The following is a 22,192-nucleotide window of genomic DNA, read 5'->3' on the forward strand; positions in this document are numbered from 1 at the left end:
GCGTCGGCGCGGCGCAGCGCTGGGCGGCGCGGCGCAGCGCGGCCGGTCTGGTCTGCGGTCTCTTTAAATCCCGCTCCAGGTCCAGCGGAGCGGAGGAGAGCTGCGCGTCCTCACTAAAAAAAAAAAAAACTTCTCTGGCTGCTGTGATTGCTCACACTCAGCCTGATAAAACAGCTGCTTACCATTTAGGGGCACTTCACAAAGTTGTTGTTTTTTTTTTTTTCCCTCCACGCATTTTTTTTTCTTCTTGATATATGAGCGTGTGTGTGTTTGTGGATGTTGAGATGTAGAAAGTGTGCGCCGCTGGAAGCACGAGTCTGGACTCCGGCTTTGCGTAATGCTCAGGCTTCAGTCCTCTGTTCAACATCTGGATTAACTATTTGGAGTCAGAGCTAACGGCCCTGCACAAACCTCCTGCCTGCGCTCCCCCCCCCCTCTCTCTCTCTCTCTCCCTCTCTCCATGGACAGACTGCGGATTTTAACCCGATAACCCGAAGTTTCTGCGCCTAGATTATGTATTCTTTAAAATGGGTGCGAACAATGGAAAACAGTATGGAAGCGAGGGTAAGTGCCGCAATAATAACCATAAAACACATTTGTTTTTAATGAGAATTCCACTCTGAAAGAAGTCTTTATGTCCAACTTCACTGTTTAACTCGTCAAAAATAGGCGATTGTCTTTCTTTTAGCCATGGATTTCACTCGTAATCTCTAAGTAAACTAAGAAAAGTGGAGTTTATTTAGCCTGGAGCTTGTTCGAGTGTGTCTCTGTACAGTTAGCTTCAGACTAGCTCCTTTCCCTCTTTACATTTTAGCCTTAAATTTAAAAATGTACACAATTGTTATTGTATTGTTGTGTTGCGTTCAACAACGTTCAAGTTGTTTACAACACGTCCCGTTGAAGATAAGATGACTTTCACCTTGCTAACTATCCATTTTATTTGAATGCCTTCTGAGATGAGTAAGATCAATATACTGCATGAAAGACATCAGAGTGACATCTGCTGGTCACATCCAAACCCTTTATTCATTGAGAATGCAACAAAAGCTTTAAATAACTGCACACATCAAGAGTTTTCCACCCTCCAGTTGTCAAGGAAATTAACTCATCTCAACCTTCTCGTTATTTGGCTTTGGTTAAAAGCAGTTTATATGGGTTATAATGAAACTACAGGGGGGGGGGAACATGCCAAGTAAATTAGATAGGTATTAAATAGCATGCACGTTTTCTTCTTGGGTTTAATTTAGTTGCAGTCAAAGTCATACTCGGCAGTCAGTTCCAGTGAAAATTCAGCTCACATGATCCACGCTGTGTCCAACTTGACTGGGCTGTTAGTTCCTCAGGCAGTGGTCTGATTTATGGCTGCCGTCAATGAAAAAGTGTGTCATTCAGGTCTGGTAGAATTGCATCCCGAGATTTATTATATTAATTACGTAGACCACGAGTCATTGTTAGCTCGAGAAGATCTAATTCTGCAGATTTTGGTGTGTGAACTTCATATTTGAATTCTAAGTTGCTTGAAAAGAGGTACTTCTCTAAAAGCCGTGCTGTCAAGGTGCTGCATATCCTGTGGAAAAACAAATCCTCTTTAAATGCGTTCCTCTGGCAAATACACCGAGAGGTAATAACTTCCCCACGACCTTAAGAGTCATCATTAAATTTAGTGTTTGTGCCCTCCTGCAGCTGATTGTTTACGCTCTTTATGGGTGGAGCCTTAAAAAAAAAACAAAAAAGAAAACAGGCTGTTGCAGGAGAACTAAACAAAATGGCAATTTCTTCTTGCACGGCATGGACTTTTCAGATGATCAGAGTGGACCATTACTCAGTACCTAACTATCAACAGTTGACCACAGTGTAGCACAGATGAGAAGCTTTTACCGTCTTTTCCAAATAGATTTGTACAGCTGTTTCCTCCAACTGGAATGCAGCCGAAACCCACTGAAAGGCAACATAAAACCTTTTTTTTTTTTACGATGTTACAGGAACTCGAATCGGAATCTGTTGACTTTCATTCCATAATGCTGATAAAATCACCAACATGTGGGATTAATGATCCTCGAATATCATCCCAGCAGATCAGTCAGACTTCACCTCCATTGCTGTAAGGAGTGGTCGGACTGCAAATATTAGCCTTCTCATTACAAGCTATCTCGTCGTTGTCATGTATTTTTCATCCGAGGTCCAATCCTCTGCATTACTCATTCAGGAAGAACCGCAGTCCGGCTCTAACAAACACATTATTTCTGCCTCCGGAGCAGAAATGTTTGTATAAATAACATTCCAATGAGCTCTCTTCCTAAGTCAATATCGGCAGGGAAAAAAGTTTGAAACCCAAAATAACACTTGGACCTGCTCCACCCAGGAATTCAGCCCGTTAAGGTGCATGAGCGGCGTCTATTGCAGCTCCGGGTCGGACCCTGAGCTGCAGCGCTGACGACTGTCACTGAATGAAGACTTTCAGATAAACACGTGTTTTCTTGACGGGGGTCTTTCATTGCCGTCTGGATGACTCACTTACAGTCACTGAAGCTCTCCAGATGTTCAGGAGAAACTTCACAAGCGAGTTGAGATGTTGACGTCTTTTTTTTTTCAGACACAATGGATCTTTGCAACCTCTTTGACCTTGACATTCAAAACCCAATTTTCAGCCACATGGATGGTTTGATAGATAAAATCACTCTTGTGAGACGGGCACGACACTCATTACGCGCAACGACACCTTCTTCTGAGGTTTTTTAGGTGTGATGAGCTAAATATGAGCCTTGGACTTGTAGCCTCGGGCAGCGACGAGGAGCAGAATTCAGAGGTCTGGTAAGCTCTCTGTTTTTCGATCACAGGCTCCAGATTTTTTTTTTCTTGTCATTTTCTGACCAATTGTAGCTCAGGGACGTTGCTTAAGGCAATCTATCAAACGGCACAGAGGTGCCCTGGAGCCATGACAGACAGTGGACAGCTTTTTAATACACAAATGCAGCAGTAGTAAGGACTTTGACTTGGTCAGCGCGGTTACTTTAGGTCAGTTTCTCAGAAATGCACCAGAGTAACTTCTGTATCTTAACCACAGTGCAGTCAAACAGACTCATTTCAACACGAGGTCAGTGGGTAACTGGTTGTTTTTACTGGCCGGGAACAACCACAATCAGAACACAGAGTGTGTAGTTTCATGAGAATCCCTCCAGCTGAGTGGCGTAATTACATCAGTCCAAGGCTGCAATCAGCTGATATCAACATTTTCTCAATCTGGGACTTAACGGTGATGGTTGGACGAGTTTAGAACTATGACAAATGTCAAAGACTAAAGACTTGTGGAGGGTGAGTCCCCCTCCCTACATGAAACACAGTACTGTCCACATCCATGCAACCAATATCGCTCCAAAATGAAATCATTCAAACACTTTAAAAGCTTTTGTTGTCCTCTCGAATGCTACACAGATGTTAAATAGGATCACTAGATCCAGTAATATACCTTTTTCTAACAGCAGTAAAGAGGAACATCTCACCAATTCAGAGGCGTTCACCTGCCTTTGCAGTACACAAGGCCAGAAGATAACATGCTTTGCTTGTCATTGGAAATTTTAGTGCTGATAGTCCATTTTCTTTTTTGAGTTTGTTTTCATTTAACTTCATCTCCAAAAAAGTGAATAGCTTGAACTTCCTGGTAAATAACACACTGTGGCGCAGCATCAGAGCCAGTCCATAAAGATTTTTTATCATCATTAGATTTAATAGAAGGGAATACAAATCATTTTAAAAGTAAGTAAAGCAATAAGGGCATTATTTTACATGATTTTTTCCCCTTAATGTACACCCAACGAGCCACAGAACATATCCTCAGACTCAGACAGAAATTATATAGTCAGGTTAGGCTCATAGTGTAAAGAACAATATTTTTTAGAATTGTTTTCAGCTTGCAAGTCTGCCAAGACCCGATTTACCTTAACTGGAACATACACTTGAATGTGTGAAATAAATATACAACATATTGTTTTTACATTCTGCATCTGGTGATAGTTAAATCGATATTAATCCTGCACCAATAATACAAACTCATTTTTACACACAATCCTATAACCTTATGTGTTACACATGACTATCTACTGTTTTTAAACACATTCCTCAATGTCCTCACTCCCTTTAAAGGTGCAGTATGTTGGCTTTGAGTACTTTTGACTGCTGGTTGGCGTTGGTGAGTCACTGTAATCTGTCCTCGGCCTGACTCTTTTGTAGCAATAATTGAGAAGCCATTGTGATTATTACTGTTCCACCTACCACAGTGGACGTCCACTTCCTCCTTTGACGGACAGACTCAACATTTGGGTGACTCTTTTCTCCGGCTCATGCTTCAAACTGGTACGATCGTACCCGACAGGCTCCTGGACGTATGCTTATAGTTTGCTTGTTAACTTCGGTGGCGATCAGTGCAGCTTTTTACAGTATCGATTGTGCCAAGCGTCAGAAATACACAACGTGTCTTAAAGAGAAATATCTTTTTTCCTTCATTGGAGTTGGGATTGGTTGGCTTGAGTCTGCCACATTAAGTTCCTGTTTTTATTTGTGCGTGTTAGTTCAACAAAAAAACCAAAACAAACCAAAACAATATTTGAATGTGTTTCTTTCATTTCCTGGTAAAACACGGAATTCTCATGTCAACGGGGCCTTAAACTCTACTAGACGAGACAGGAAACGTTCAAAAAAAAGGGAGACGTGTAAAGAAAAGGATGAAGGAAGGCATTACGAGAAAGAACAGATAACTCTGACGGGAGAGCAGATTTACAGAAGCTGTACATTGCTTTTTCATAGTAGATAGTACATGAGGAGTAGAAATGTGTAAATGGCTGTGTCCCGGGTAACGCCAGGCGATGAACACACCCAAGTGTACTTTATATGCCCCCTCAGAGTCTTTGCTTGATGAAAGAATCAGTTGCACAACTATATCTATACTTTTACCACCTTTTCATGTGTGGATAAGAGAATCTGGAAATGTTAGAGCAGTATAACACTGACTCAGTGGAGCGTGCCTTAAACAGAAAAAAAAAAAAGAAAAAGAAAGAACACTTTAATCTCCACACGTTGCATGTGTTGTTGATTAAAGCTTTGCATGGTCTTGGAAGTTCTCTTCGCTCCATAGTATCTCCGTTCAGCCGCTTATTTACTAGTGCAGAATACGGCAGTCCGTCAGGCCCCCATCTGTTTTCAAGTGTGACACCGCAATTAATTACACACTGGTCGCAGCGATGCAGCAACAATCCATCAGCACTCCATCAGCACATTATGTAAGAACAAAACAGGAAGCGGGATCTTTTTCGGAAACTTGTTTTTTCCGCAATAGAGAAAAAAAAACAAAACAAAAACAAATAGTCTCGCAAAAAAATCCACATGTCAAGCAAACAGCCCTGCACAGGCGCCCGTGTGGAAGGAAAAGACGCCTGTAAACAGAGCGAGAGTCAAATGTATCTGCTCGTGTTGAGCCGGCCTCAAAGCTTCACGCTCCGCTCAGATATTCGAAAAGCGCTTTCAAGCTAACATCTGCAAGCTCTTCTTGAATTTCTGAGTCATTTGTGAGGACTGAAGGAGCCTGAGCAGATGTGGCGGCTCAGTGATGTCACCGCAGATTGTCATCCATACTGTGGAAGCATCGTTGGCTTCGTATTATTTCGTATGCATCCATTCGTTTAGCTGAATATGGGAACAGTCCCCCCCCCCTTCCTTCTCGCTGCAGGATTTCGTACTTACTGTTTATTTCGGGAACTGTCCGGTCTGTTTAGGTGGCTGCTGTTGATGTCAATGTGGGCGGAATTGTTTGGGAATACCTCTTCAGCTTGTTGTGCTGGGTGAAAGGCACATAGTCACTCTCAGGAAAGCCACAAAGCTGCATTTATGATCTGACGGAGGAACCGAATGCCATAAACAACTTATCCACAGGCAGCGTTGCAGTCACCATGGCAGTTGAGCCTGTCACACCCCAGGAAAGAGAGACACAAATCCCAGAGAGGACGTCTTTGAAATTTAGCACTCCTATGTGACTATATAGAGAACCAAATCCTAAATCCAGTAATCCACGTTCGAGTCCATAAAGGAAGGACTAGTAAATTGATGTAAACCTAATAAAGTGACTGTGATGTGGCAGCTGTGAGGCCGCGCAGACTCTAAGAGGAATGCTGCTGATTTGTAATCATTCATTAAACGCCTGTGTCTTCCTCAGGAGGGTTTCCTCACTTGTCCTCCGTGGAAGTCAAGGCTGAAAGGGGATTTCGGGAGACTTTCTTCTCCTTCCAAATATCAAAAAAGGGACACTAACTCAAGCAAACCAGCAGACTTTGTGCGTGCGCCAAGGCTGCCCATTCATCCAAAGCTGGGGAACGTAAAAGTCAAGGAGGCAGAGAGTGATGGGCTTTACATTTCCTTGCACTTCATACCTCCTCAACGTATTAGATACATCATCAGCGTGAATCCAGCTAATCTCTCACCGGCAATCGTCAGGGATTATGTTAAAAAAAAAGAACTTGTTTTTCTTAAAGGTAAAGATTGATTTCCAAAGGTAGTTGGGTGAAATACGACATTGAATTTCCTCTTCCGTCTCTCTTCCTTGCAGGTAAAGGGAGCTCAAGCATCTCCTCTGACATAAGTTCAAGCACAGATCACACACCAACTAAAGCTCCCAAGAATGTGGCTACCACCGAAGGTAAGGCATCTGGTGCTCATTAACCAAACTGCCCTCCCTTCTTTTTTTTCTTCTTCCTCTCCTCCACCAACCAAACTCTTTCCTCCTCATCCACTTTTTTTTTTTTTTTTTGTAGCTGCCTATTTTTGGAGAGAAACCTGTGTGTTCCTAGATTAACCTAAAATTGAAAACAAACTCACAGCTCCCATCTCAATCCAGAAACCAAAGGCATTTCTGGAGCTTTGACTTAGAAAGAGGAGAAAGAAAGAGAGAAGAAAAAAAAACAACAAAAAAAAAACCTCCACTTCTGGCATCTCATTGTGGAAGAATGCTTATCTAAACTGTGGTATCAGGCTCAAAGCATCGCCAGGGAGCGAGGGAGGTGCGTGTGTGCAAGAGGGAAGGCTGAGAGGGATTTTGTTGGAGACGGAGAAGGTGAAGGGAGTGAAACTGGAGGATCGAGAGCTTCAGCCTCTGCTCAGACGTCGCCGTTACTCCTCAGGCTCCCGCCTGCCCAGGCAGCCTTCCAGGCCCCGAGAGTTATTGGAGGGAACTCTTTGTGAGGAGTGTATGTGTTACGAATGTAAACTGTATGCTCACAGTAATGGTTCAGAAAGACTTTGCAGCCGGCAGATACATTTGGAAGCTTCTTGTTATCAGAATGATTTAGTCACTCACAATACATCGTTTCAATAGCAACGAAATAGACCGCCAATATCTCATTCATATGGTTCACAGCGAGTTAAGGCGCCGTAAAGAAAGTATGGCTTCTTTGCTTTGCTTCATAGAGTTTGGTTGCAGAAAATATTTAGATGTTTCCGAATAATTAAATCCAGATGGTTTCAACCAGACAGTTCTTATATAATTTAACTTTTTTGCAAGATCTGGACCAAGACCTGTAAACAAGTCCCGCAAAGTTTCATCTACATTTCACTCACTTTTCAGTGATAGTATCAGTGAACCCATTAAGCAACCTTTAGATAGTATCCGTCCATCCATCCATCCATCCATCCATCCATCCATCCATCCATCCATCCATCCATCCATCCATCCATCATACCTTTTTGTTGTTGTTGAGCTATCATTCATTTTATCGGTCTTTTGCTTTAGATAAACCGTTATTAGTCCCACAAGTAAGAAGAAACTGCATTCATCTCGATGAGGCTCCATTATGTGCCTTTAGTTGTAGTGCAAAAATACACCCTGAGACTAACGCACTTCACGCAAATAAACTGTCACTTCTCAGGCTTTACCTTGCATGTTTTCACAAATTCGCCCTCACTGTTCGACTTTTATACCAACGCTACTCCCTTAGCACTGAAGTAGCCATCTTGGTATCACTGACGGCGTCTGCTGGTCAAGTTTTGGGTTTTCTTGGTTGCATTACTGATACAGTGCGACCTCCACCGATCAAATTAGGAACAGGACAAATTGCAGTTAATGATCTCTTTGGTATTTTTAAACTTTACGTGGTCATTCTGGATCCCACTACTGCTAATTTGTAGCTTTATGGGCTTTAAAAATGTGTAAGACGCCCACTGTGCAGGAAGTCTTGAGTCAGACAATCAAAATGAAGTCACAGATTTGTAATTTTGGGCGAAAACCTTAACCAATAAAAATTCCTCATAAATCCATTGTGACCGGACTTTGTTGCTGCGCTGCCGTTTCTCAGAGCTGACCAGTGACTCACTGGCCGTTTTGCACGCTCATGCACGTACAAGGTCCCATTATTTCTCTCATGCATTGTCATCGCCAATCTCAAATTTGCTCTGGCAGGGTGAATGTAGTATTCTTGTGGTTTGGCGCTTCCCACAAGAAAACACATACCAGTCATGGCCTGTGTTTATAGCCGTCAGTCAGCCGAAGGCTTCAAGGTGTTTCTGGAAGACGAAAGAGAAGGAGCAGAGGCAAGAAGGACTGAGCAAAGTCCTCATGAGGGATCAGATGTTCTCTGGGTTCCATGCCGCATGCAACATGTATTTCAATTAGTTTGCTTTAGTGAGGTCAATTCTTTCATTAGGCTCACTAAACACAGAGCAAGATGTTTATGTATTTATGCGCAGATTACTGGTAGTCACTCGCCTCGGCGGGAATTGCTGACTCACGAGGATTTGCCCACCGGACGGTTTTTGGAATTAAACCCAGACTATTTTGGGGAAATTGATAATTGTCCTCAATGTATCTTGTTGGATCACAACCTGTGTCGATTGAAATCTATAGACAGAGCATAGGCCATCGCCGGTAGCTTCCAGACCATAATTCCCCCCCGTGTTATGACTGAAATTGTTTTGTTTTTTTCTCTCCATACTAAGTGGGAGTAATTACATGGTCTGGAACCACCACGGCCACAGTTGAATCCCCCCTCCTTAGGAAGACACACGCATGCATGCACAGGCCCAAATACACACACACACATGCGGAGCCGCGTTCACACACTCACACACAGTGGCCGATCACACAGCTCCTGCCCACCAAGTCCTGTGGTCCACTAAACTAATCAGGAAGCAGTCTGGCCCGTTTCCCACAACACACTGGGAGTATTCATAACAAAGCCCACAGTGTGCCCGTGCAGGAGCGGGGTCGCTGTCGCTCTGATATACATTTACAGTACTTAGAGTATTGCTTCATATTGGGGTTTTTTGTAGGAACAAACGCTCAGGGTAAAGCAGCAGTTCTTTATTACAGAGGAAAATATATTGCAACGTTAAATCACTCGAATGATGCAGACAATGTGTTCATGTAGAAGGGGAAAAAATGAGCAGAATAACAAATGTCTTTCATACTGTGTAAAACAGTAGGATGAATTCCAGTTAAAAAAAAACAACACACACACACACACATTGAAGTCATTGGCTTTAGCACAGAAGGGGACGTGTGTTGATGTTTTTCTACTCCTGTCTTAGATTCCACAGTTTGATCACTATTTACTTTGACTGGGTATGATTTACACATCACGGTCAGACTTTTATCTTTTAATAGAGTCCCTGTTTTTTCTGATTTATTGATGTAATTCTTTGTTTAGCTGGGTTCAACTTGCTCGATTTTTACCCCTCAAGTTTTGAAATTCCACTCATCGAGTACTGCTCTCACATAAGTCCCAAACATCGCGCAAATAAGTTCATGTTTTTAACCTGTGCTTGAAGTGCTGATTCTCCAAGGAATGTCTGTTCCCGCTTGTACACGCTTGATAAAACTATTAACATCAAGCGGGGGAACGCTATAAGAACAAGGGCACTTTGTCAAGATGTACAGTGAAGCTGTATGCAACGGGTGTAGAGCAACGCACTCTCATAAAGGTTGGCTATCCAGTGCTTTCGTTTAAAAGTAAATCTTAGTGTGGACGCTTCATCTTAATGTCCAATATGTCTCCTCTTTAAATGTTCTCCCGCGATGTGCAAATCTTTCAAGAATCCATTTTCATTCCTGCTTTCACTGTAAAATGATCCCAAACTTTGGATGTCGAAGTACGTTCTCATATTGCTGACCAGTCCCTGAGCGCTACTGCTCATGTGTAACTCACCAGATAGGACAGAAGGAAAATGCCCCAATTCCTTTGCAAAATGAAGACTTGTCGACATCCGTCAGCAAGTATTTTCATTGTCGACTTGAGTTGACAACGTTGAGTAATCGTTTCTCATCCACCACGCAGCGCAGGCTGCACTCAGCTGAAATCTCCGCCTCTCTGAGGCAAACAGGTTTCAGCATGAGCTGGGGCGGTCCATGTGGGGCAAATGTCTCATTTGGAGACCGCACGTCTGTCAATTGAATAATCTGTCAAATAAATAATCTGTCAAATGAATAAGGAGGAAGCGAGTTCAGAGCCCTTGTCTGTTTTCACATCAGTTTTGATTTGCCATCTGTTCCGTCTCATGTGAGCCGGTGCAGCTCAAACCTCCCCGCGCTGCCCTCTTCGTATTCTCGCACTGAAAAACAGCAATCTGTTGGTAATTTTCAGTGGCCATAATCAAGTTTGGATTTCGTCTTTGCACATTTTGTAAAGTGATGAATGTGTTATGTTTTTCTTTTCAGTAGACACAGTCTGTCATAAAAGCCACGATGTGTAGGATCCAAACCAGAGACCCTGAAACTGAACGGCTGGAAACTCCGCCAGTTTCCACAAGGGCTGTTTCAATTTCCTCCAAAACAAAAATGAATGCCATTACAGGAATTCGAAAGATGTTATATTCACCTCAAAATTCAATAATAAATAATAATCGTAAATTATTACTCATATATACAAATGGAAAGTCGGCCATCGTCGTGCTTCTTTTATCATATATGGCCACAAAATCAACACAGGAAGTCACGCTGCTAAAGAACAAGCCGAGCCTGGCAGTCATCTGGCACGTCTTTACAATGTCCCTCTGTTTTCAGTTATTATTTACACAAGTTTGTGGTGGCCTGACCCACTTGAGTTGCTTATTAGCTGCACGCTGAAAGGCACAGTCTTGGACAGTAAATCCTTCCTGTGGGATGAAATTGAGTATCTCCCAGCGGGGGTTACACTGTGACCCTGTCTGGGCCTCAAGAGTTTGCTTTGGTACTGCCGAACTCGGGGTACTTGAGGAATGTGGCTCAGTTGTAGTAGGAGCTAATCCGACAGAGACGGAGGACTGTTTTGATCAGTGGTACCCAAACGTTAATCACCAATGTAACACATTCATACGGACATTCACAAGTTTTGGTTCTTTCACTGGTGTTTATTGGCATCAGGAAGGTGGCTCAGATCCGGGGGACTCGTGGGAACAATGAACATAGTGACTTCCTTTCTGTCTGCCATGATAACAGTGATGAGGGAAAAGCTAATCGGCTCTGCACCATTCCTGTTACAAGGCTGTGCGCTTATCAAAACGACTATTTGTATTTCCAGATATCCATTAGCCTCCATGGTTACGTTTATCGCAAACAGTTAATCATATTGGTCCATTTCTTTTAACTCTTCTTTTTTTTTTTTTAACTCTGTAGTGCATATGTACTGTATATCTTCATGTTCTCATGTGGTTTTTGTTGTCGATGAGTTATTGGTTCTGCTGGTGTTTTGACTCTCAGAGGCTGTTGAATTACTTGTGCCTGCACAGTGGTACGTTTATTGGCCAAAAGGTCGGTTAGTGTTTTATCCATGTGCGAGTTGGAGTCACAGCGCTTTCGAAACAGCACTGTGGGGAAAGAAAAGGAAGTCTTCTGATTAAACCAGCACTGTTTGGCAATATTATAGATGTATCACTCCAGAGGATCAATCAAGAATTTGTACATTGATTTGCCATGAACTACAGCTGCTGCTACTAGTCATGCTTGGTAGCCAAGCTCAGGCTAGTTTGACATTATTCAAGCTCTTATTCCTCCTGATTTAAGACGGAAACACCACGAATCAAAACAATGACCTGTGAAAATCTGCTTAACTGCTAACCTCTAGAGTTCAGCATAGAGCCTTGTATTGACCAGTATCTAAAATCTGATATAGTGATTAAAAGTTGGGATTTAAGGCATTAAATGGTTCTTAATACCTTCAACCTTAAGTTGAGCATCAACTAGTTAAAATTTCTATTCGGGTGTCAGAAAAACTAGGTTCCAAGAAAATGACTCGTCCCGAATGTACTTCGCCTTCACCCTTGGCCAACTGGGATCGGCTCCAGCAACCCTGAGTTTGGATGAAGCAGTACAGAAAGTGGATGGATGACTTACACTCTAATCAACACATTTGGCTACGGGCTCTGTTTCTTCACTGGTCGGAGCATTAAAACCCAGAAATAAATCAATGTTTGTGGCCAGCCACGAAAATTAGGTCAGAGATGTCAAACTAATGTGGACAAGAGCCTGTTGCTTTCCAGAACTCAGAGGTTTTCTGCTGCCTATAGTGTACATATTTTCACAAGTCACTCTGCTAATTTGACCAGAAATAAGGTTGTTAGGTTTCACTGAACTCATGGCTTCAGGCATCATTGCCATCTGCTGTTTAGTTCTGAGTCTCTGTGTTGCATTATGACCTCTACTTCCAGGTACTGTCTTCTTTAGAGTTCTTACTCTTTGCAGGGTCCCTTCATAGGCCAGATTGAACCCTTCAGCTGGTTTCTGGCCTGCAGGTTGAATGCTCATGCTTGAGAAAAATGATTTAGGTGTCTAAGAAATTATCTAAAACCCCCGTGATGAATGTATGGCATAATGACTGGAAGCAGTTTCAAAGGAAAAATAGTCATCCAGCAGCGTTTAACAAGGTGTATCTAATGCTGTATAACCTCATCCTGAAGTCATTCAGTTTGTTTGAATACGTGCTTGGAAAAAGAACTGTAGTTTGCATCTGCATAAATGATTTTTATGTTTTATTCAACAATAAGAAAAACTACAAGTAGATTCACCAGTTTAGATTTTAAAAGTCATTCCAAGAGGAAATTCTTTTGCAAGAAGGTAAATATGCCAAATGATCTAAGTTGGCAGCTGACATCATGCTAAACTGCTCTTGAAGTCATGCCACTATATGTTTTGTACTTTTACAGCCTGGTGATGTGATTCAGACTGTGGATTATTTGGCATTTAGAGAATATTTGTTCCTTTGGGTATGAACCTGCTGTAGTGAAAGAATCAGGGCTTCATGTTTATATTTGTAAAAAGAATTAAAGGGAAAAAAAGAAGCTTCCTTGGACTATAGCAAACTGTTTTATCTGACTCACAGATCTGTGATCCTCTGTAACGCTGCTTATGACGTCCTTCAGAGTCAAGAATTCAAAGCTCCAAGAAAACTGCAGGTCTGACTGTCCGTCTGAATTGTTCTCTGTTATCGACCTGCACTCTTTCCGCGGTGTACGATGAGTTGAATCCATGACATCCCTTGGATGCTGAGATAATTTTATGTATTAATTGGAGCTAGCGTGACGCTAAACCTTGGGTTTTCTACAGAAATAACACTATCCCTCTATAAAGAGAGCGTAAGAAGGGAAACCTGTTCTGCATGGCTGCAATCTGCATGTCATATTTCATTGTCATTGGTTTCCCATCATACTAACCAGTGAGAAGATTAAATATTCCGATATGATAATAGACACGGCAGAACACGCGTCTAATATTCCCACAATGCTGCTTTGAAAGCAGTTTAAGGGTCAGATTTGCAGTCTAAACAGCTTCGCTCCCCCAAAAAAAGTCCTGTCTCCAATATGTTAATATACTTTTACCCTCCCAGGGGCAACAAATCCCTCACACTTCATCCGTAAACTAACCCGACATGCCAATGACCCATTCGCTTGTGTTTATGCAGCCAGATATATAGTGTTTCACTGTTGATTTTTGCCGGGCCAAATATGAACGCTTGAGCAGAGAAGTGTTTGTGTGTGTCTGCCGCTGCTGCAAAGACATTTTTACGACAGAGAGAACAAGTCGGCCGTTATCTCCCCTTTGAGTTGCAATTGTAACTTTTCTGGTGAAAATGTTAATGCTGCCTTATACAATTCCCCTGCCGGACAGACCTAATGAGTGTGTCTCAATGGGGAAGCGTCTGTTTTCTTGGACAGAGATGTGAGACTACTTTCACAAGCCGACAGCGTTTGTAATTAGACATATCAGTGGTTCGCTCTAACCAACTCTGGGAATGGTTGACGTGAAGACAGAACAGAGGGGAAAAGAACGCCAATGCCACTTTCCACAGATTTTCTCCATCAGCTGTCCGAGCTCCTCCCCCTTTGCTTTCTGTGCTCCACGGGCCAGGAAATCTGAGCGAAAAAGCTCAGAACAAGGCGAGGAAAGAAAAAAAAACAACAAAACGAGTGAAAGCAAATATACTGAAGAAGGAAGAGGAAGAGAGGAGGGAAAGGCAGTTCAATGAGCAGAGCTTTCCATCTCATAACTCTTCTCTGATTACTTGCTCGACCTTCTCCTTCTCCGTTCGGAGGGAGGAAGCGTTCGGCCCTGGTGTTTTCAATGCGTTTGCCATTTTCTTCGTCGGGGTCACGTTTGACAGGAGCTGGGAAAAATGCCACCTGGCCAAACTAAACGCTTGCTTCCTGTAGGATTCTTTGGCTCGTGAGGGATGTTTTTACTCTGATCCACCTGGGGTCTTTAGACTTTTATGTGGCAATATGACCACAGTTGTGGAGCAGCTGAACTGACACAATGCACTTCCCCTCCCCTCGGTTCACTCCGTGGTTTGTTGCATTACGTAAGCAGAGAAGTGTCAGTTGCGGCCAAAGCTGCGATGGTTCAAAAATGAGAGGAACATTTCTCTTCAGACAGCTTCATCCAAGAAGTCTTGGTTGAATGAGTTGTGTTTTACGTAACCACACAAAAAGAAAATGTACAACAAAAAAAACAAAAACCTGGCAGATATCTTCCTTTTCTGGTTATATTGAGGAAAATAAGAGCCACTTTGTATGTTTTGTATTATTCCGTCAATGATTTTACCTTTATGAACAACCTAATAAAATATTCACTTACATCATCAACACGTTCACTTATGAAAAAAAAAGTAAATGCCAAGCTTATTGAATGCTCGGTATTTAAGAGGCCTGATCATGCCAAACATTAAAAACATTTCACCATGCCTATAAAATGCATACATGCTATTCACAGCAGCTCTTAGACATAAGGCAGAAACTTGATACAGAACTTCGTGGAAGGCTGTGCTGAAAAGCTGAATTTCACTTCTTTCTTTCTTTTACCTTAAAAGAGATTGTTAAAAGTCTCTCATTTCCATCAGATGTTAAAACTTACCTAAGATGACATACTAGGTATTTTTGAAGAATCAGATTTTTACACTCAAATAAAACAAAACCAAAAAAAAAAATAAAAGCACAGAACTTTAGTCAAATCATAAAAGTAATATGTATCCCTTACCATCTGTTTTTGTTCTTGGAGCTAACATCTTCAACGGTTTCTTCTGATGGATGGGGAATGTGTTGCTGCTCTGAATCTGCTCTGTCATCAGTCTTATCTGCTTGACTCTCAGCCGTGCCACTGTTGGTTCTCCCCGTTTCAAACATCACATTCATTAGATGCCTTCATTCAAGATCCTCTCTATATGTTTTGTCAAATTCTGTCCTTCATCTCGAGGTCCTGTCTCTTTTTTAGCCATTGCTCCATCGATTAGTGCAAAAAAAGCATATATTCATACTCAAGTCCCACTACTTTGATGATATATGGAGTAAATGTGCAGAAAATGTAAGCAGGAAAGTAAAGAAAATTCAAGCAGCTGTGGCACAGTTGGCGGCGTGGGTCGACATCCAATCCCAAGGATTGATCTCCATCTACACCTGTCCATGTGTCGAAGTGTGCTTGAGCAAGACGCTGGACCACTGGTTTCCTCCAAACTGGCAGCTGTCACCATTGATGTGTGATCTGGCGAATGTGTGTGTATTTACCATACAGCAACGTTAGACGTCCGCTTCAGAGCAATACATTTTTTTTCCACATATTTACGTGGCCTTTGACTGGTGGTGCGCTCTAGGTCCTCCACCTTGAATGCACCTCTAACATTCATAGACAAAACAACCTCTTTCTGGAGTTAAAATGAACGACCCTCCCCTCCTTTTTTTTTTTTTTCTTCTTCTTTTTTTTTTTTTTCAAGACTTCATAACCACAAACGTTCCAGCACTTCCCTTGTTCTGTTGCTTTAACCACATGAGATCATTACATTTGCTCCTCATCATAACCGAATGAAGGCGTCTGAGCCAGCGCTCACTTTTCCACCCCTGCCTGACGTGCACTTCTCCTCGGCGTAGCCACGTTTTTCCTACCGAGCTCATTTAACGCGACTGTCACTCCGCACTCCAGCCCTCCTCTCACGCGGCGCTGCCAGAAAGGATAAAGTGTGCAGAAGAGGGGGATTGGAGCGCACTCTCCAAACTCAGTCACCCCATCCTTGACACCCTGATTTAACAACCTGTAAAAAGAAAAAAAAAAAGAAAAAAGTGACATCACCAATAGTTTAATTTATTCACCAAAGGTCAGATCAGCTTCGCAAGATGCCAAATGACTCGCAGCATCCAAACTGTCATTTTGCCTTTGCGGAAAATTTGTGCTGTGATCACTCGACAAACACAAAACCTCCTTTTTGAATGAGTGAATCTGCCTTTGTGTTGGGCTTTGGGATATCTAGAATGTCTGCTGTCCTCCTCAGCTGTGGATTTATAAAGTGACGAGGGCAGGCTAAGGAGAGGTCTGAATGACTTTAATAGGCGGAAAAACTCCCTTGAGGAAATTAGTCGCATTGTGAGGAGACGTGTTATAGTTCCTGGCGTGTGGATCACGACTCTGTTGCAGCTCGACTTTCCAAAATGAATCTGGAGACCTGAGTGAGTGTGTGAGAATCGCTGCGGTCCAGCAGTCGAGGAGTTATGGGGGTTGTGCGGAAAGAAGGAGCACATTTCCTGCCCGAATGTGCACTCTGCGGAGGAACCGGCGGGCTCTATTGTCTTTCAGGTTGTGCAGTGACGTAAGACCTTCCTGTAGTGAAGGCTTTGCTGATAGCTCAGCCGCTACACTGTACAGCAATATCAACTTCCATGTATTCAATAAAACCCGAGACAGACCCAGATGTTTTCTATTCCAAGCAGTTCTCTCGCTCAGTCGGATGTTTCTCTTCAACAAAATGGAGCACAAAACCGTTTAACACTGATAAATCAATTGTTTTGTTTCCTTGAGATCACTATTGTCTGGCTGTTGTTGTTTTAATGGGCCGACACCTTTATCTTTACACTTTAACCCGCTGTGACTCAATTTGTAGACTAATAGGTTAGAAAAGAAGTGCGTGTCTGATTTCATCACACTCCTGGCAGGGAGGAGTCCAGCCTCGCATGCAGAGCATGTCACAGAGCTAATGGCATTGAGGTAATGGATTGGTCTGCTCTGCCAGATGCAGCGTTAATAATCCTGCGAGCCCCAGACGGGGTCTTAGCAGAGCTTCACGGCACTGCAAGATCCTGAGTGGAATCCCTATAGCTTTAGTTTACGACCAGACTGCGTCAAAGTCTGGATTGACCCTGCCTGTGCACTTGTCTCTGTCTCTGGTAAAGTCTGCAGGCCTTTTGGCCAATTTATCTTCCTTCTTTCTTTTCCTCCCGTCCCTATTTTCTTTGTGGAGGCCCTTAGATGATTCCCTTGAATCCGTCTCAGTGTGGTTGTTATTAAGGCGACATCACTCCGAACATCCAGCTGCACGCCTTCATCACGCAAGCATCTTGTCTCCTCGGTGATCACTGCGATTGATTTACATTAAACCCCTGGTATCAAAGTGCGATCCAGATGTGCTTCAGAAGTAAAGCTAAGATCATGTTAATGGGATCCGGCTGCAGCACGGCCGTGGATCAGCGCAGATTTGGGTATTAGTGGCAAATGATTTCAGCCGAGTAGTATGCCTTGCTGTGGCTATGTGTGCATTCAGAATGCATGAGTTTCTTTTTTCATTTCACCACTGCTCGGTTGTTCTTTGTCCAGCAGAAAGACCAGATGTTCCACTGTTCTCTGATTTCCGAAACCAAACTGACTCTTCCACCAGCTGCACTTGCAGCGCCTTCAGGAGAAGTTTACCAGCTGCATGGTTTTTGTTCTGTTAATGATAGGTTCTCAATGATACACAGATATAAAACACGACACCACTGTTTAACTCATAAAGATTTTTGCAGCAGCAACTGGAAGTTGCAGGTTTATTCTCATGCTAAAAGTGTAGACTTGGAAATACATGCTCTGAACAATGTGAACTCAAAGTTCACTTACTTTCAACCGGACAGTTTGCTTTTTTTATTTAGAAACTAATCTATTGATGAATTACGATGTCATCCGTAACACTTCCAAGACTTTTAATCCATGTTCGCTGATGTGAGTCAAGCAGAAGGTTTATTTTTGACGTTGAGACTGGAATAACAGCTGCAATATGTTGAAAGCTCAGGGGGTAGTAAGTCAACCCTAATCGTGATTGTTTTATTAAATTCTAGTTCCTGCATTGACAATAAACTTTCAAGTTTGTTTTTTTTCCCTGACAATTTAAAGACTTGAGAGTGTGCGCCAGAATGGATGTAACTTTTAGTAGATAAGGAGTTGGAGCAGCTTGAAGTCATACTTTGGAAAAGAATATTTCATTGGTGCATTTAGCTCGAGGGACATTAAGGCTGTTTTGAAGTTGCTTCATCTTCATTATATTTGGGTGGGGGTGGAGGCAGTGCAATTGACTTACTGTCCAGATGGGACTGAGTGTCTGGTTGCTTGTTCTTGACGGTCCACGCTAACATCTGTCATTTGAGATTGTGGGGAAAAAAAAAAAAAAAAGTGGATTGGAAAGGCATTGCAACAACTGACCCATCAGATGGATAACAAATTTAAAAAGCTCTTTTAAAGTCCTTGAGGACCTTTTTTTTTTCCCCAACACAAAATGCAGCAGTGTGTGAAAAAGAGGCGGTGGGGGGAGGGGGGGGCACTTTCAGACATGAGATAATTTCCGTCTATGGCAGGAATCATCGGCCTTTTTTTGGCATCTGGAAGGTACTTCAGGGATGCTGATTAATACAAAAGACCTATTTGTCACAGACTTCCTCAGTAGTATGGCTTTCAAATCACATTGTTCTGCAGCCTACTCACAAAGCCCCTCTGGGCTTCTATGTGGACATTTCTTTTCCCCTCATGACAGGAAAACACAGACACGTAACTTTAACCGTCTTTGGATAATTCAGGTGTTTTGCCATCCGAAAAAAAAACCAGGCAACAGCCAAACTGTCTTTATCTAACATTTCCCATCATGTGATCAAAGCAGAGTGGGTGGATGTAGTCCAGTCAACAGTTTCAGTTTTTCCACTTTCCTCTGATCGGTAGCACTTAAAATTACGCAATTTGGAAGTTGCCTCCGTGCATGTGGCAGTTGAGTTGCATGCATTTCATTAACAAAAAAAAAAAAGAAAAGAAAAGAAAGAAAGCAGCGGTTCATCTTAGAAATGACACTAAAGCATGGCCTCTTTCATCCTTGAAACAAAAAGTGGTTAAAAATCTAATCTGGACTTGGCATGTGTGGGGTTTTGCAGTTGATTTCTTTATTGCTATTATTCAGTGAAATTGCTCTGGCTTTTATGGGATTCTACTCATGTTTGGAGAAAAAATACCCAACAGATCGTAAACACTCGGGATTAACTCAGGAATCTCGCAATATATACAGTGTACTTGTCATGTCATGTTTGGACAAGTGTGTGAAATTGAAAATAGATGAAGTGTTTATAACGACATCAAACCATTAAATCCTTTGCATTAAACTAAAAATGAATTATTATTGGAGAGAGCTATGGTCTATGGAAAGCTAAGGAATAATCCTGCACATTTTAAGCCGAACTCACCGCAGACCACCCATGCGAATGTGACGCATTAAGCGAAAAGGATAAATAAACTGCAGAATCCTTTTCAGAACTGAATGAAATCTGCTCGTCTTGTTAATGTTGGATTCATTTCTTTTCTGACCGTCTTCATTGTGCTTGCATTTTGGATGTGAGTGAGAACTTTAGTGCTCACGAGAGGCAAGTTTTAAAGTAGCCGTGAATCGGACGACATGCTCCCCGGAGGATGCGTCTGTGGATGTCATCAGAGGCGAGCCGGGAGGCTGACTGATGCTCGGGTCTGGAATACAAATCTACGGGACGTTTATAAGGACGGTGTCACTGCCCGGCTGTCTGTCCCGGCACACAAATCCACATGACAGGCAGGATGCCGTCCGTTTGTCATGTAGACGCTGACATACTGCCGAAGAAGCAGCTGTCTGTTGGAACAAATGCATCCATTAACCAAGATGGTTCAGACTACATGACCGGATCTAAAAATGACTGTAATGGTAAGACCTGACATGGCAAGAGGAGACGCAATGCCTAAAAACTAGCTAAGGGTTGTTATAGACTATAAAAAGACTTGGGTTTTTTTTGTAAACTAACAGGGGATCACAAGATCATACTGTCTTTGACTTTTTCCATTTTTTATTCTATGTAATTGACTCATTTAAGTTCTCACATATATTCAGGAGAAACCGTGAATTCGAGTGAAAAATGAGTAAAGTAGTGAAAACTGGCTCTTCCAGACGCCGTTTACGCAACATTTCAGGTGAAAACGAATCGTTTTTGCATTTCCATTTTAGAAAAGTTTCACATTTACATGACGCCGTTTCAAACTTTATGTCCAACGGCAGAAGCACTGAAAACGATGTAGTTTTCCTGTACGGCCACTAGTGGGTGCTGTTGTTTGTTTTTTCGTAATGAAACCACACACACGTGCAAACAGAGGATATTACGCAATGCAAACCTGACAGACCAGTTCCAAGTAACTTTTTAGAGTCAAACGGCAGAAATAGTTTTGAAAAAGCTGTAAGAAAAGTTTTTGGCTGCTTGCTGTTGTTTCCCTTCAGTTGATTTTCTTTGCCCAAGATATGTACTGTACCTACAGTGGCCAAGTGTATCGTATTGTGGAAAATCGAGAGCTGGAGAAGTTTTGTGGGTTTGTGAAACTTCTTTGAAGAGTGAATAGAGAAATCGCTTGTCGTCTGCTCTTATCGTCCCCCTCAATGAGAAAAACAACAAGAAGATGAATCACCTGCGTTTTGGCCAATAAGCCTTCAAAACTCACAGCTGTGAGTGACATCATGCTCGTGCCGGTTCGAAAATGCTTCGAGTGATAGCCATCGGTCCAGCCAGGACGAGACAAGATGAGCCGGAGGAGAGGCGAGAAGAAGCCGGATAGCATCGTCCCGTCCTGATGGGTGGACGCATGGAACCGGATCCGGTGCCCCGGCCGGCAAGAGATTCCCCCGTCTCACGCTACGGTGATGGGATCCAGTCGCCGCTTCTCACAGCTGCCTCTTCAGACGTGATGGCAATCAGCTCACATCTGTCAGGTGTTTACACAGGGCGAGCTGCGCATTGTCAGGGCCAGCGCCGAGCTCCTCGGCTGTGCGCCGCTTTGAGGCAGCACAGCCCATCTGACGAAGCTGCCCAAAACGCCTGGCAGATAGATGTGACACATTTTTTTTTTTCCCCCCAAACATACCAAAACATGATAACAGGATCCATGGAAACTCCTTTTTCAGCGATGATAAAAGCCGGTGGTGCTCCGTCTTGATGAGCCCCTGCGCTCCTCGGCCCACTTTCTTTTTTCTTATTGCTCTTTTTCTCAAATGTAAATCTGACAGCGTGTCATTTCCAGGACAAACACAGTGAAGATTAATGGAAGAAAAAATATTTCACCGACCTAAAATAGCAACAGTAAAAGGCAGGTTTGGCCCGAGACCTCCAGAATAACACACGGCTCTGTGTTTAAAGTAGTTTCAGATAGAAGTCCCCGTTTTTACACACAAAAAAGTTGGTTCTGTGGTTATCGTCACTACTTCTAGGCCTGTATCATGTCTTCTGCGGGCCCCAAAAGAGTTTTATTAAGTCTGGGAAAATAAGCCACATGATATAATTCAAGGTTTTAGGAAACTCACTGTTACAAACGAGCGAATGAAAAGATTTCATAAGGATTTAGTGTATTTTGGATGTGACGCTACTGAGCCTCTGTTGCTGAGACAAATCTTCCTCTAAATCCGTTCACACT

General features: G+C 42.7%; 1 protein-coding gene across 1 annotated transcript in view; it reads left to right on the plus strand.

The window, feature by feature from the left end:
- LOC308125702 (F-box/LRR-repeat protein 7-like) overlaps positions 1-22,192 on the plus strand; it is a 26,477-nt gene continuing 4,285 nt past the window's right edge. Inside the window, exons 1-2 of the mRNA XM_080489640.1 lie at positions 1-564; positions 6,593-6,682. Coding sequence (XP_080345766.1) covers positions 528-564; positions 6,593-6,682 — 127 coding nt within the window. The 5' untranslated portion in view covers positions 1-527. The remainder of the gene's footprint in view (positions 565-6,592; positions 6,683-22,192) is intronic.

Source organism: Lipophrys pholis (assembly GCF_963383615.2).
Source record: "Lipophrys pholis genome assembly, chromosome: 20".
Lineage (NCBI taxonomy): Eukaryota > Metazoa > Chordata > Actinopteri > Blenniiformes > Blenniidae > Lipophrys > Lipophrys pholis.